General features: G+C 44.4%; 1 protein-coding gene across 6 annotated transcripts in view; it reads left to right on the forward strand.

Annotated features, from left to right (window-relative positions):
• The first annotated feature begins 8,085 nt into the window (after window positions 1-8,085).
• Window positions 8,086-14,502, forward strand: part of MAP3K9 (mitogen-activated protein kinase kinase kinase 9) — a 130,239-nt gene continuing 123,822 nt past the window's right edge. For 5 of the 6 annotated variants that reach the window (XM_017830623.1, XM_017830625.1, XM_017830622.1 and 2 more), the window contains exons 1-2: window positions 8,086-8,386; window positions 13,415-13,828. In XM_017830623.1, coding sequence (XP_017686112.1) covers window positions 8,086-8,386; window positions 13,415-13,828 — 715 coding nt within the window. Of the gene's footprint in view, window positions 8,387-13,414; window positions 13,829-14,502 lie in introns of those variants that run through there. The other variant, XM_017830626.1, reaches the window with a different exon arrangement.

Raw genomic sequence — 14,502 nt, forward strand, 5'->3', positions numbered from 1 at the left:
GCAGAGTTTTTAACAAAAAGAAACAAGATTACATCCAAAATGCATGTGTTTCTTTTCTCTCACTCTTATTATCACCCCTAGGATTCATAATGGCACTCCTAAGTCCCATAGAAGATTAAAAGGGGTAAATTGGAGAACAAACAGGAAAAAACTGAAATCAGCCCCAGTTTCAGAGTATAAAAGAACTTGTTCTGAAGGTAACGCTAGAGAAAAATATGGTAAGGGTAGTAAGAAGCATAGACCATAAGAAGGGGTCTTCCAAGGAGGAACTGGGTGTGTAGGGGAGCCTGTGGACCCAGGTCTTCCAGACTACCTTGTGGACCTAGATGAGGCCACGTTTGGTGGTGTTATTCACAATAAAATGCAGGTAAAGAGAGTTGATGCTTCTATGGAGGACAACTGTGAGATGGTTTCTCATATATGCTAGGGGATTACTAGACATAGTTCTATTTTCAGTGCTATACCCCTGGCTAGGCTTACTGGCTGTGGGATGTAAGCAGGGCCTGGCAAACTCCCTTCTGGATGGTGATAACTTCACCAGATGAAGTGCTCATGAGCAGGATGACTCACACTACCTCATTCCTTCACTGTTACGCAACTTGCTTTTTTCCACAGTAAGGTTTTCTTCCATATTTTTTCTGTGATTTTTTTTTCCCCTTGCAATAAAACCGCCTGCCTTTATCATGAGTTCATCCTGAAATGGGCAAGGGAATTCAATAATGCAGCTTGGCAGGGTGTCAAAGGTCCATTTTCTCAAGGGGAACAGGAAAAAGGTAAAAATGGTTCGAGGAACTGGAAAACAAATACGTCCTGCGTAAACTACAATTGGTTCATCTAAGCGAAAAAAACAATGAGCTCTGAGCCCTGAGGAAACAGCGCGCGGCTCCAGTAGGGCCAAAAATGGCCCGGGCGAGAATCCCTCCATTGTTAAGCGCGGATCGGCAGCGGGCGAGCAGGACCGCGGGCTCCCGGCGCCCCCCGGAGGGCTTCAGGGGCTTCACGGCCACACACCTGACAAGGGGCAAAGCTGACTTCGAGAAGGGTCCGAGTCTCGCTTGAGTCTTACTTTTAGACCTTTTGCAATCAAAGCTGAGACTTTCCTCTTCCCAGTGCTAGAAAATTTTAGATCCTACCAGCAATGGAGCACGAAGAATTATGCTTAAGCAATACATATGTGCAAAAATTCTGTCATTCATACACTAACAAATCTTATTCTTACAGGCCCTTCTAGTGGTGTAATTTGGAGGGGAAATACCACACCATGAGAAAGAAGAAGGAATGTATCCTTCAAGAAGGTTAATTATGTTTAATATTATCTTTTCAGAACTACTCAGGTAGCAATTAGACTCAAAGACACTGAACGGTCTGTAGTCTGGGACTGATCTGTGTAGGCTCACTCTATGAATCATGTTTCCCTCATCCTGCAAAAGCTTCAGCTGTAGAATGAACTGTACAGTGCCTTGACGGTGTGACCAGAGACCACTAATTCGGCCTACCAATTTGTGAACAAAAAACAAAAGTAAATAGATCATACAAATTAATTCTGAATTGTAAAGGCAGACTCCTTGAGATGGTTACAAGCTTAAAACATGAAATCTCTGCTCAGTGCATGTCTCTGGCTGTCTTTGGATCTGGTGCTGCCAGTACGGAGAGATGGCATGATAAAAACATGATGTGTCTCTCTGCCCACACTAAACTGAAAGATCAAAACAGAGTTAGGTCTATTTCCATGTAAGTATGAGGTAATCTCCTTCTAATTGCCTTATGAAATATCGAATGGATATAGTATGATATCTAAGCTTAGTCACCAGCCACAGAGTAGACACTATAAGGGAAAATCAAGACAGACAATTTTCCAGTAGTCATACATTTTTTGAAAGGGGCTCCTCTAACTAATTCTGCTAAGGATTTAAACTGGAATTGCAAATAAAAGGAGATGACAGGCAAATCTCATCTGTTCTCTGAAGACAACATTGAAAAAAAACAACTACTATGAAGACAGGCTGAGAGAGAAGAGAAGGCTCCAGGTAGACCTTATTGCAGCCTTCCAGAACATAAAGGGGGCTACAAGAGAGCTGCAGAGGGACAATTTACAAGGGCAAGTAGCAACAGGACAAGAGTTAATGGCTTTAAAGTGACAAAGGATAAGTTTAGATTAGATATTAGGAAGAAATTCTTTCCTGTGAGAGTGGTGAGGAGCTGGAATAGGTTGCTCAGAGAAGTTGTGGATGTCCCATGCTGGAAGTGTTCAAGGCCAGGTTGGATGAAGTCCTGAGCAACCTGGTCTAGCAGGTGTCCCTGGTGGGGGGTTGGAACTAAATGCTATCTAGGATCACTTCTAACCCAAACCATTATATAATTCTATGATAATTACTACTGCACTGATCTAATTGGTCTTATATTAGATCGAGGTTTATAATTCAGAATAGTAAATTAACTTACTAAATACAAATTGGAGAAAAGAAGACTCAGCACTAGCCTCAAAGAACAAAAGGATTATGTTACTCCAAAGGAAAAGGCTATCTATTCTGTCCATAACTTTATAATGATAGATTTAGAAGAGTTATGATTTTAATATAAAGCTGTGATTTGCATATGAATGCTGGTATCTAATTGATGTTGTATGTCTCTCTGTATTGTAGAAACAGAGTTTGCATCTGTACCCTGTGGTTTGAACTCAGAGGCAGGATTCTTTGTTTTTGTGTTGTATTTCTGAAGCTATTCAAAGGTGACTTTAGCGATCTGAAAACTGGCCCAAAGGCTATGTTTGACAAACTTAAAAACCTAAACAAAATACCTTGTTTTCCTTCTTGTCTTTGTTATTTCCAAACAAAATCTCACTGCCCTCACAAACATGGGAGACTTTGTCATTCCATGGGCAGAAGGCCTTGACTGGGAGACAAGGTGCCGGAGGCAGTGCAGAACACTCTTAACGACTGCTGCGCCATGTGCTGGCTGTGGCACTGAAAGTTACTGTGCTGCTGCTTCGTTTTTCACATGAAATATAAAAAGGAAGATCAAGGCCATCTGCACCTATAAAGATTTCAGAAACCTGAAAGGTTTGCTGTAGCATCTTTGCCGAACTCCAGTGAGAGTATATGCACTGCACTAATCTCAGTTCCTCTATTCATTTTTTTTCCACACACTTGCAAAACTGTGGCATAATATTGCCAGTGTGGCAGCATGATTCCGATAGTCCTTTCTGTAAAGCAACAACTCAGTCAATGACAAATTAAACAAGAGCTATACATGTGGCTTGGACTGAGGTAATACACAGTATGCAAATGTTAATCATTACTAGGCCAAAGTTAAACATTATTTCTGTTAGCTGTATATCTTTTAGTAGGCAGAAATCTCTTTTGAAAGTCTGCCTTTGTTTTATTTTTCTTATAGGGATGCAGATGTATGAATGGTTCATGTTACAAGTGAAATTATACTGTGACCTATAATAATAGCCATTGCTATATTTTGTTATCAAATCAGTTTCCTACTAAATTTGAGAGCCAAGTCTGTCTGTAAAATCTACTGCAAGCTCCCAGATTTTGGCCCAGAATTTCCACTCTCCAGTGTTTTAAGATTTTTATTTTTCCAGGTCATCTGTTCTATGGAGAAAGAAGATACAGCCATCTGGGAGATTAGCATATATATTTCATGAAGCACAGTAGAGCTTTCTCTTTACTGACTCAGATGCTAAAGACCCAGATTTGCAGCCTGCTTCCCAGCTAGCACAGCACAGTTCATAAAGCTTCTGTTGCCAGTGGCTTATCTCTCTCCCTGCATGAAGAACAAACCTACACTAAAGTGATATTGTCGAAGCAGTACTGTCCTAAAGTGGGGGAAAAAAACACAGTCCAGTTTTACAGCCGTGTAGAGGCAATTTTTATTGACAGAAGGATCCATTTGTTAGTAAAGTTCACATTGTTTGAGTAGGAATTATCAGCAATTGAGCAAACAAATCCGGCTACTGGCATAAGATTCATCTCCAGAGCTGTGTATATGGCTGTATCTGTGGATATAAGCATGTAAGACAGCTGAGGTATACCTGCTGAAATGTATAAAAGCCAAATGAGAGCATTAGTGCTGGGTTAATTTAAGATGCACTATAAAATACTAGAGGATGTAAAAGGAATGAGCTGCAATAAGCAGATGTGCCAAGGGGCATCTCCTTAATCTTTTATGCTTGCTGTGCTGGTAGAGACGTGCTTTCATATAGTTGGAAGTACGGTGTGTTTCTAGTACTGCAGTGTAGCTGTTCTGTGCTGGTACTCTTTCTTTTTTTTCTGGACATTCATCTTCCTTTTGTGTATGGTTGTGGTTTTTTGTTTGTTTGTTTGGGGCTTTTTTGTTTTTGTGGGGGTTTTTGTTTGTTTGGGTTTTTTTGTACCATTCTGTTTTTTTCCCCTCACAGAGCGCAAATACTAGGAACCTAGACTGCCAACATTTTGATATCCAGTGTAGATTTATAACTATGGACATCCAAGTGGTAACACGTTATAGAACTGCTAAGTCCAGTGAAGAAAGAGGAAAGACGTCCATTGAAAGAAAGAGTACTAGTTTGATAGTCTGCACAAGCCTCTAGAAAAGTCAGGACAAGAGCTGAGATGATAATCCTAAATTTGTATTAATAATGGTATTGAATAAGCTGAGTACTTTCCATTGTTTCTTAAAATAAGAACTGGGGATAGATTGGTGTTTTTGTCTATCCTCTAATAATTTGTTGGTATTTTTAAAATGTAGATGCAAAAATGAGTCTGAATTAAAAGCTTTGGTCCAAAATTCCCAGTTTGGAGGAAGTTTGAACTACATTTAGAGTATCATCTGCATTTTGCAGATTAGACTCTTCTTTTGAAACATATTATAACAAAATTCATGTCCAAACTTTGAGAAGCACAGAGTGTGTATTCAAGTACAGATTTTAAGAGCTGGGAAAAAATACATTCTTATTAGAAAATGTACAAGAAAAAACCTTTCAATGTAACATTTGGGCTATATGTTCATCGGAAAGGCATGCACAATTTCAAAAATCTTTCTGTATCTTGCAAATGCTAAAATGTCATCTTTCAAAGACTGCATGCAGACAGTCTTTAATGTTCTTTTCTTTTACCTTTTGCCAGCTGCTGAAATATGAGCTTCATATTCACTGACTATTCTATTTACCTTGATGCTAAGAACAGTCTATCCAATCTGGCCAAATCTTTTCATTCAGAAACCAGCCTCTGACACAGCTGGTAAAAGACGCCAAGAGACGTCTGTGAGAGTGGGAAAATCCTATCATGGCTCTTCAGAGCATTTCCCTGGACACTCTCCCAGCTTTAGGCACTAGCTGCTCTGGGCTTCCTGAGCCAGTCACACCGTTTCTGTAGAAACAAACACATCATCAGAAAAAAAAAAAAAAGGGGGTGGGAGAAGCAAGATGTCTTTTGAAAAGCAAAGCTGTGTGCTTCGATATCAAGGCATTCCACAAGATGGCAGGGTTCTGTCTTGGCAGGTCACTACAGCAAGCAACCCAAGCCTCTCAGAAGTAATTTTTCTCCTATCATAGTTCTCACCATTGGTAATACAACTCTCTACTTTAAACCTAGCAGTGCTCTATCAAAGCGGTGATCAAAATTGGTGGGAAACAGGTGAAAGACAGGAGGCCTCTATTTTCTTATGTTCTCAAATTTTGTATTACAACAATTAATGCACAATATTCACATAAAGCGTAATAACTTCCCACAGTGTGAAATAAAGAAATTTTTTTTTCCTAAATAAAATTGGACAGAAAAGTATTACATGCAACTGCAGCTGTTGAACTAGGGACATTAACATCAGTCCTTCACATGCCATCTCAGTCATCTATTATTTAAACTCTCAAAATTATGAATACAGCTATTTGTTATCATATTGTTATCATATCTTGTCTTCATGATCAAGACAAGGTAACCTAACTATGGGATGTTGCTGAAAGACCCAGGTGTGCTGTCCCTTTCACCTGTCCCGCTTCCTTGTGCTGGCTTTAATGACTGTGCATACAGTCCTAACGCGAGTCATATCAACCTAAAAAGCTGATTGTAAACTAGCTGGTTTTACTCGGAGGCTTAGCTTTCAGCTAGATAAATGGTCTGAAATGACTCCACGGCCACGCAGTCACTACTGCTGCAATCAGTAAAGCAGGTCAAGCATGTGATGAGGGGCAAGAAAGTCCCTTTCAGCAACAGAGCAGTACTGGATAGGCCTATGCTAATTGTGAAAACACACTCTTAAATAACAAAGGAATAGTGGAGAGGATGCTTCCTCTGTTCTGCCCCCACTGACAAGAGGCAATGGAGGTAGAGGTGAAAATCTAATGCTCAGTTCTTAGTTATTCAATTGAAAACTAGTGCTGCAGCAGCATCTTGCATGTGTCACAGTGAAATTTTAGTTCCAATCGCAACTAGATATATTTATATAGATATTTATATATTAATATGCCAGCTCTTTCTAGGCAAGGTATTTTTGGTTTCTGTGAGAAAGAAGTTTGTAAAAAAAAAGAGAGAAACTAGAATAATTTTAGTTGCCTATAGGGTTCTTTGCAATACTTGTTACTAGGTTTCAGTTGAGTGGGGGAGTATTCCCAGAAAACAGGCAAGTAAATTCAAACATTTTACAAACACTGATAAGGATTTTGAATGACCTCAGAGCATGTTACACTTAAGCCTAAACCCTGGTGCTTCCTAAAACAGCAGCAGCATAGTGCTAACACCAGGATAGATAAATAAACAAAACCACAATGCACAAAATTAAAGAATTATTAGCAGTTACTCTGTACATAAACCAAAACAGAGGCATCACTAAGGAATAAATTTTTTTTTAAAAAAATTCATCTTGCAGAGAAGAATTGTATAATTGCATTTACTAAATTCTAAAGAGTAACTAAGCCCAAGATAAACGGCAAGACATCAGGTGTGGTCAAGATACCCGGGGTTCTCATTAGGCATCAGCGGGCTTTGTTATGATGAAGCATGAACAGGGACTTTTCAATTCCAGTTTTACCACTGAAAATCAAATGAGGATTTTTAAAGAAAACTGGAGTGAAATAGAAAGAAAATCTCCCTATTAGACCATCAAGTGCAAACAGATTCCATTTGCAAGGTTTGGCTTCTCAAACCTTGGTAACAGGGAGGAGGAATTTGGATTTTCAGGACCAAGAAGCTACATGCTGATTTCAAGAGTGAGAAATAGATTGTTTATTTTTAACAAAGGCAAGGATGCACTCAGGTTAACCTCGTGCTGAAACCTCTTGACACCTGTGCTTAAGCACAGACTGAGCACGGAGGACCATGGAATAACTGAACACAAATACTTTGATTTGGTTTCTGGCCCAAGCCCGTGCCCCAGGCGGCTACACCGGAGCAGTGACACTACCCTGAGTGCAGGGGGACACCCATTTTGGGGAGGGTGGCGCTGCTGCCCTCAGGTGTGCGCCGCCACAGCTCGGCAGGGGGCGCCCACCCCCCTCCGCCCTCCGGTCGCCGGCTGGAGAGGTCGCCCCGCCCACCTCCGACCCCGGACCGTGTCATGCCCCTTTCCCCAGCCAATGAGAAGAGTCGACGAAGGCGGAGCTCGGAGCGCGAGGCCAATGGAAAGCGAGCGCTGACCAGGCGGGGGCCAATCGAGAGGACACCGGTGAGTGCGCGACTCCGAGGCCGGCCAGGGAGGGGGCGTGGCCAGGAGGGCGCGGGCCCTCAATCAGGTGAGGGCGGCGCTGACGGGCGGCGGCGGCGGCCAATGGCGGCGCGGGGGCGGGGCCGCCCTACCCTCCGCCGCTGCCGCCGAAGCTGCCAGAGAGTCAGGTGGCTCCGGGATGCGCGGCGGCGGGAGGCGGAGGCGGGCGCGGAGGAGGCGGCGGATGGGGGGGATGCGGCGGCTCCTTCACGGCACACACTTCCTGCTCTCCCCCCTGCCCGCGCTGGGCTGAGGCGGCCCCGCGCCGGGATCCCCCGGCAGCGGCACCTGGTGCCGGCGGGCGCCGGGCCGCATGAACAATAGGCGGCGGTCCCGGCCCCGCCGTCCCCCGCAGTGCCCGACTGCCTCGGGCGCCTCCCCCTATGGAGCAGCCTCGCCATGGAGCCCCTCACCGAGCTCAGCCAGGAGGGCGCGGGCGGCGGGGAGCCGCCGGGCGGCGGGCCGCTCTGGACCGCCGTCTTCGAGTACGAGGCGTGCGGCGAGGACGAGCTGAGCCTGCGGCCGGGGGACGTGGTGCAGGTGCTGTCCCGGGACTCGCACGTGTCCGGCGACGAGGGCTGGTGGACGGGCAAGATCGACCAGCGCGTCGGCATCTTCCCCAGCAACTACGTGAGCAGCGGCGTGCCGGGAGGCGGCCCGGAGCTGCGCGCCCGATACCCGCCGCCCCCCGCCATACAGCGTAAGGGGGCCCGGGCCGGGGCGGGGGGCTCGGCGGGGCTCCTCCGCCGGGACGAAGGGAGCCGGAGGAGGGGGAAGAGGCGCGGTCACGACCCTCCCCTGGGCCAGAGGGAGCTGGGTCACCGGGGGAGGGGAGACCGGACCGGCGGGGCTACCGAGGTGGGGCGGGGGGAGCCGAGGCCCGGCCCTCCCGCGGTGCCTGGGGGAGGCGGGACCGCCGCCGACGCGGGGGGAGGCCCGGGCCGGCCCTGCGGTGGGTCCTGGCGGGAGCCGGGTCCGCCTTGGAAGGGGAAGGGAAGGCCCCTCCCGGTGGCGAACGGCCATGGGAGGCCGCGGGCCCGGCCGGCGGCGGCGTGGCTGGGGCGAACGGGCCCTGCCATGGCCCTTGGCGGGGAGCAGAGAGGCTGCGGCGTCTCGGCCCCTCCCGTCCTGGGGCTGCCCCGGGACCTCGGTCCGTTCCCTTTCCCACCCGGGGACGCATTCCTGCTGCACCAGTGCCCTTCTGTCTTCCAGGCTAGCGCGCCGCTCCAGGGAGGCCGAGCCTCGCTTGGTTGGCGTTTCACCGGCGCCAGGAGCAGTTTCCCATTGTTAAGTCATGTGTTTCCAGAGGCTGATAAATTTTCATCAAACGACTGAAGCCTGGCGGCTGTGCAGTGGTGGAGTCACTGGGGCTTCTGGTGACTCTCCCATTAAGAATATCCTTAAGGAGGGGTTGCTAGATAGGAAGCAGTGTTGATTCACTGCTAATACTTGTTCAGTATCTTCCTTCCTCCTAACCAAAAGCTTATTATTTCTGACTGAAAAATTCCTAAGTTGACTTGTGTTACCAGGTTCCTCTGACCTCGTAGAAATTTTGTCCTAAAATACCTGTGAACGAGTTCTATCTGCTTTTGGGTGGCAAGGCCTGCCTGAGGATTGCTTGAGTAAGTTGTGATGCTGAAGGCATGAAGGGATTGGTTTGTTTCTGTGAACTTCATGGCAGTTTTGAAGCCTTTGTTAGAGACAGAGAATAGGGCCGTTTCATCTCTACATTTTTTTTTAGCTGCTACATACAATTGTGGAAAGAGAAACAGCATGGGATGACTGTTTCTGGATCCTGTTCATCTATCACTGTTGACAATTCAGGCAAGGATAATGCTTTTTTTTGGAGGGGCAGAGAAAAATCTTCAGACTAGTAGGCTTTTCTAGAAAGTAAAAGAGATGCTTTGTCCTATGTAGGTCGTATCTCCAAGGAATACAACTAATAGCTTTTTTTTTTTTCTTATTCTGTGTTCTGCTTGGAAGTATTTAGGTAAAACTCAGTAATTTCTAGCATTGCCCTTGGGCTTGTGAAGGGACTAGGTTGGTAGTGGTGGTCCTTTCTTTCATGCTGCTACAGTATAGATAAATTATTTTTCCCCCACATGCAGAAAACATTGTGAATTAATCTTATTAGGTTTTGCCTTTGAGATAGTTAGGAGAACCATTTCTACAGAACTCTTTGAACCCTCAACTCCCATCCTATTTTGAGAGTTCAGGTGCAGGGTTTGTAGCTGTGGATTCTCCTGTCTTGCTGCATTTTCTGTGGTTTGATAGTTCAGGAGCAGTTGTGGAGTTGTATCTTTCCCCTTTACCCTTGTCTTTCATGCCACCACAGGGCTACACTACTTCTCTTCTGTCAAGTTATTAGCCTTTATGATGATCATCATCTGTTCATGACAGAAGAGAACTCACTGCCCTCCAATAGATGTGTATAATGCCTAAGGAGTACGTTTCTTTCTTAAAAGAAACAATGCCATTTGGACAGTCTTGTTAAAGTTGGCTGCTGTTGAATTGGATTTTCAAGTTTAATGTTAGAAATCCTTTGCAAGGAATGATATCCCCTTTTAGAGCTGGTGATGTTAGTTTGCTAGCTGTTGGGAATAACAGTCTATTCTTACTGGACAGTGAACTGTTAACGCTTTGCAGGAGTGATGCAAAGTGTCATTCCAGACACACACCTGTGCACAGAAACTATTTTTACTTGCTTTCCTAAAGTTTATCTTTGTGTTTAATGATGGGCTAGGAGTATAAGTCCTTTAGATTCTGCTTTCACTGAGAGGTGTACTAGTATAGCTGGTAATTTTAGCCATCCCATTAGTGTGCCAGAATCTTGCTTCAGAGAATACCATGAATGATAAAAGTAGCCTGTAGAGGCCTTCAGAAGTGGACCAACTTGAAGGACCCTCATCTGCAGTGTGGGCTCTTAACACACTTCAAAATGAATTAAATAGCTTCATCATATGGTATTGTAAGTGCTGATTAAAAAGCACCTGCTTTGCAGTTGTCAACATGGCCACTGGTTCATGGTGTACAGGCTCTGTAATTCCTTATCAGTCCCTGGAGGAATGATAGTGCTTCATTTCTTAAATTCTGAGGCAAAAATGCCCCTTAAACATTCCCATTACCTGTACAGTCCAGTACAACACATCTGCCAAATTATACTGGAGTTTAGAGATGGGGTTAGTGTTTTTAGTGCCCTAATGTAGCGGTATAACTCAGTCTGTGAAAACAAAGAAGCTAATTCAGCACAAAATAGCTTTAAAAAACCCCCTCGAAATATTTTTTTAAATGAGGGATTTTTCTGATGAAGCTACCCCTGAGGGTGAGCTGGCCAGTCTGCCTTACGGAAACATACATTTTACTTGCAAGTAAAATAAATAACATTCAATGTCATAAGAAATTTCATCCGGAAGCCGAAGTCTCTCTGTTTTACATCCTAGCCCTGTTAACTTGTGCATCCAGCAGGGATGTGCTTTTTCTGACGGAAAATGGGTGACGGCACACAAAGACTTCTACTTTCCATCCCTTCGGTTTCCTTTGCCCATCTCGTTCTCCTGCCTGACACCTTCCTGCCGCGCTTCTCCCCTGCACGGCCGCGGGGCGGGGGGGCCGGGGCGGGGCTCTGCCCGCGGGGCCGTCCCGCGTCCCGTCCCGTCCCTCCGCCCCGCCGGCACCGCTGCCGCCGGAGCTGTCCCTTCAGCACCTGCAGGACGGCTTTCTCGCCGCCTCGTTCGTGCCCTCTCAGTGCCTGAAATGCCCGAGAAGAACACAGACTGGGAACAGCACCGGAATGCTGTGTGTCCGGAGGTTGCGGGGCGGGCAGTGGCCCGGTGCTGTGGCTTACGTGTTTGTTCATTCAGTCTTTTAACTGAGCTTGTCCCTAGGAGCCGGTTAACTGAGGATTATAACAGTGCTGAAATTCTACTGACTGAAGAGATAGGACTCAACATCTGATTTCTTTAGCTCTTTTATTAGGGAAAAATACAAGAGCAGCTCCTTTTGTGTAGTCTCAGTGACATCCTCAGTCTCGTATGTGGAGTTATTGTCATTACAGCCTTGTTCTAAAATTTCAGTGTTTCAGGTCAGAATGTACTTCATATTTTCTGGTAATCTCTATCTCATGAGCACCAAGGCTGGCAGGAGTGAAATCTTCTTTGTTTTGCAAATCCTTGAAGGTCATTGTTACCCAAAATATGTACTCAGAGTAGCAGAAAAAGAAATTATTTTTGTGTCCTGGACTGGAAGGGACCTTTTCTCCTTTTGGAAAACTTTCCTGGCCAGTTCTCTATCTTGTTTCCCATTAATCTTTTGTTCATGGAACACTAGGAAAAGGATCACAGGTATCCTTATTAAACTAGTTTATAGATTTGACTGACTTACAATAGTAAGTTAGACTTTGAAAAATCATATTCGGGAAAGACAGAGCTCAGGCAAAAATAGAAAAAAAGCCTACAGCTTTGGACAGAAGAGTTTGTGCTAATTCCATGCAGTTTTGTGACAAAGTCTTGTATTTTTAGGAAAGACATTTGATTGGAATAAGGAAAATAGTTTACTTTAATGTGATCTAGCTTGCTCCCTTACAGGCTTAATTTCCTTTCAACTAAACAAAACAGGGGAACCATGTCAGATTTGGCATTTCAAATGCAGGAAAGTATTAAAAGTCTTGATGACTTTCTGCTTAAATCTTGCATTATGGTATTCTTCCTTTAAAACTTTTTAACATTTCGTTGACTGTAATTGGTAATCAGCCAAATATCAGACAGAATAGGATCAATGGTATCTCTCCAATGGCCTACCACTGCTGTAAATTCAGGTGTGTCAACATGTTTTCATTGGTCAGTATGGGGGGTTTTCATTCTACATTAATCAGTATTGGATGGGTTCTTTTGGCCACCCATGAGTATAAGCTGTGTTTAGTGTGCATTTGTACAGGATGCATTTTCTCACTGCTTTTGCTCCAGATGCAATTTACATGTTGAATTAAGACATCTGCATCTGTAGATTTTTCCTATACAATGCCAAGTATCCACCAGTAACTCTGTCAGCCTGTAAAGTGTAGCTGTGAGTGCATGGGAATGGGAAGTTTCTGTAATAAGAAGCAGTGTGCAGTAATCAAAAAATGTTTTTCTTATTGCTAGCACTGCATACTCAGTGTGCGGTCTGATCCATCTGTCTGTCACACTGTTGTCAGAAGCGTCAGAATTGGTTAACAGATCTCTTGTGGGGAATGAATCTGCAGAGCCTACAGAGATGTGGAAGAACAAGCTTGATTTGGGAAGGACTAAATGATTGTTGTGGCAATTCAAATAAAGAACAAATGCAGAAGCAGATGCATTTTGTGTTGAGTTTTAGATATCTCACATTAAGCACTGTATTGTGAACACAGCAAAGATTAGTTTGTGTGTTTTTCTTTTTTGAAATCTTGTACTGTCAAGGCGAGTTTATCTGTAAGTGGTGGGAAGGGGCATCAGTGTTATAAGAGTTTAAGTGTGGTAAGAGGACATAAAACCTTCATACAGGTTTTATGATACTGCAAGATCTATTTTATCACACTATTTGGCACTAAAAGATTATTGGAAGGGACTATTGCTTTTGTTTGTATTGTTTTGGCATGAAAATTGGCCCTTCCTCCAGGGGTAAGGGTGAGGTTGGGCAACATGGACCTTCAGTTGATGTACAAGCTGCATAGATGCTAAATATTTACATCTTTTTTTTCCTCTTTCCCTAGTCCTGGAGATCGACTTCTCAGAGCTTGTTCTGGAGGAAATCATTGGCATAGGGGGCTTCGGAAAAGTGTATCGAGCTGTGTGGATAGGAGATGAGGTTGCTGTCAAGGCAGCTCGCTATGACCCTGATGAGGACATCAGTCAGACCATAGAGAATGTCCGCCAAGAGGCCAAGCTCTTTGCGATGTTAAAACATCCCAACATCATTGCCCTCAGGGGCGTGTGTTTAAAGGAACCTAATCTTTGCTTGATCATGGAGTTTGCCCGTGGAGGATCGCTAAATAGAGTGTTGTCTGGGAAAAGGATACCTCCTGACATACTAGTGAACTGGGCAGTACAGATTGCGAGGGGAATGAACTACCTGCACGAGGAAGCGATTGTTCCCATAATTCACCGTGACCTGAAGTCCAGCAACAGTAAGTGTTACACAGTGAACAGTCAGGGTGCTGGGGTATGCTTTTGAGAAGAAATCATACAAAGAAAAAAGGGGAGTAATGTTAACTTAGTGATCCTTTCTTGTGAACCACTGTATCCTCTAATTTAATCCCAGAGGGGTTTTATTTTTATACAGTATGGTGCCACAGACTGCAGGAAACCTGTGAATGCTTTCATTTTGTAGAAGCAACTTAACTGATTGGATACAAAAGCAATTGTAAATGAAGCGTGCTTCTCTAGTAGTTAATATACATACATAAATAGTGTCTGTTTTATTGGCATTTCAGCAGACTTCTGTATGTTGGAAGGTCTTACTGAACTTAAAATGTATATTCTCCTTCCACTTTTTGGAAGGATAAATACTCCTTTGTTAAGATAAATGCTCCCAAACTTTCGTTTACTTGCTAGATTTTGCTGTATAGGTGAGATGCAAACCTGTTTTCCTTATGGGAGATTTAACCCATCCCAGCTGAATTGGGTCTTCTCTTTATCCATCATAGAGCTGGTGTTGACAGAAACATTAACTTGCGTAAATAAAGTGTCCTTCTACATCCAGGATTTCAGCTGATGTTTGTGATGCTTTACATGGGATGCAGCTGACCCATTATAGAACATGGGGATTGAACTTTGGCAGTTAGGATTGTGGAAATCGCGG

Source organism: Lepidothrix coronata, unplaced genomic scaffold, assembly GCF_001604755.1.
Source record: "Lepidothrix coronata isolate B3197 unplaced genomic scaffold, Lepidothrix_coronata-1.0 Scaffold182, whole genome shotgun sequence".
Classification (NCBI taxonomy): domain Eukaryota; kingdom Metazoa; phylum Chordata; class Aves; order Passeriformes; family Pipridae; genus Lepidothrix; species Lepidothrix coronata.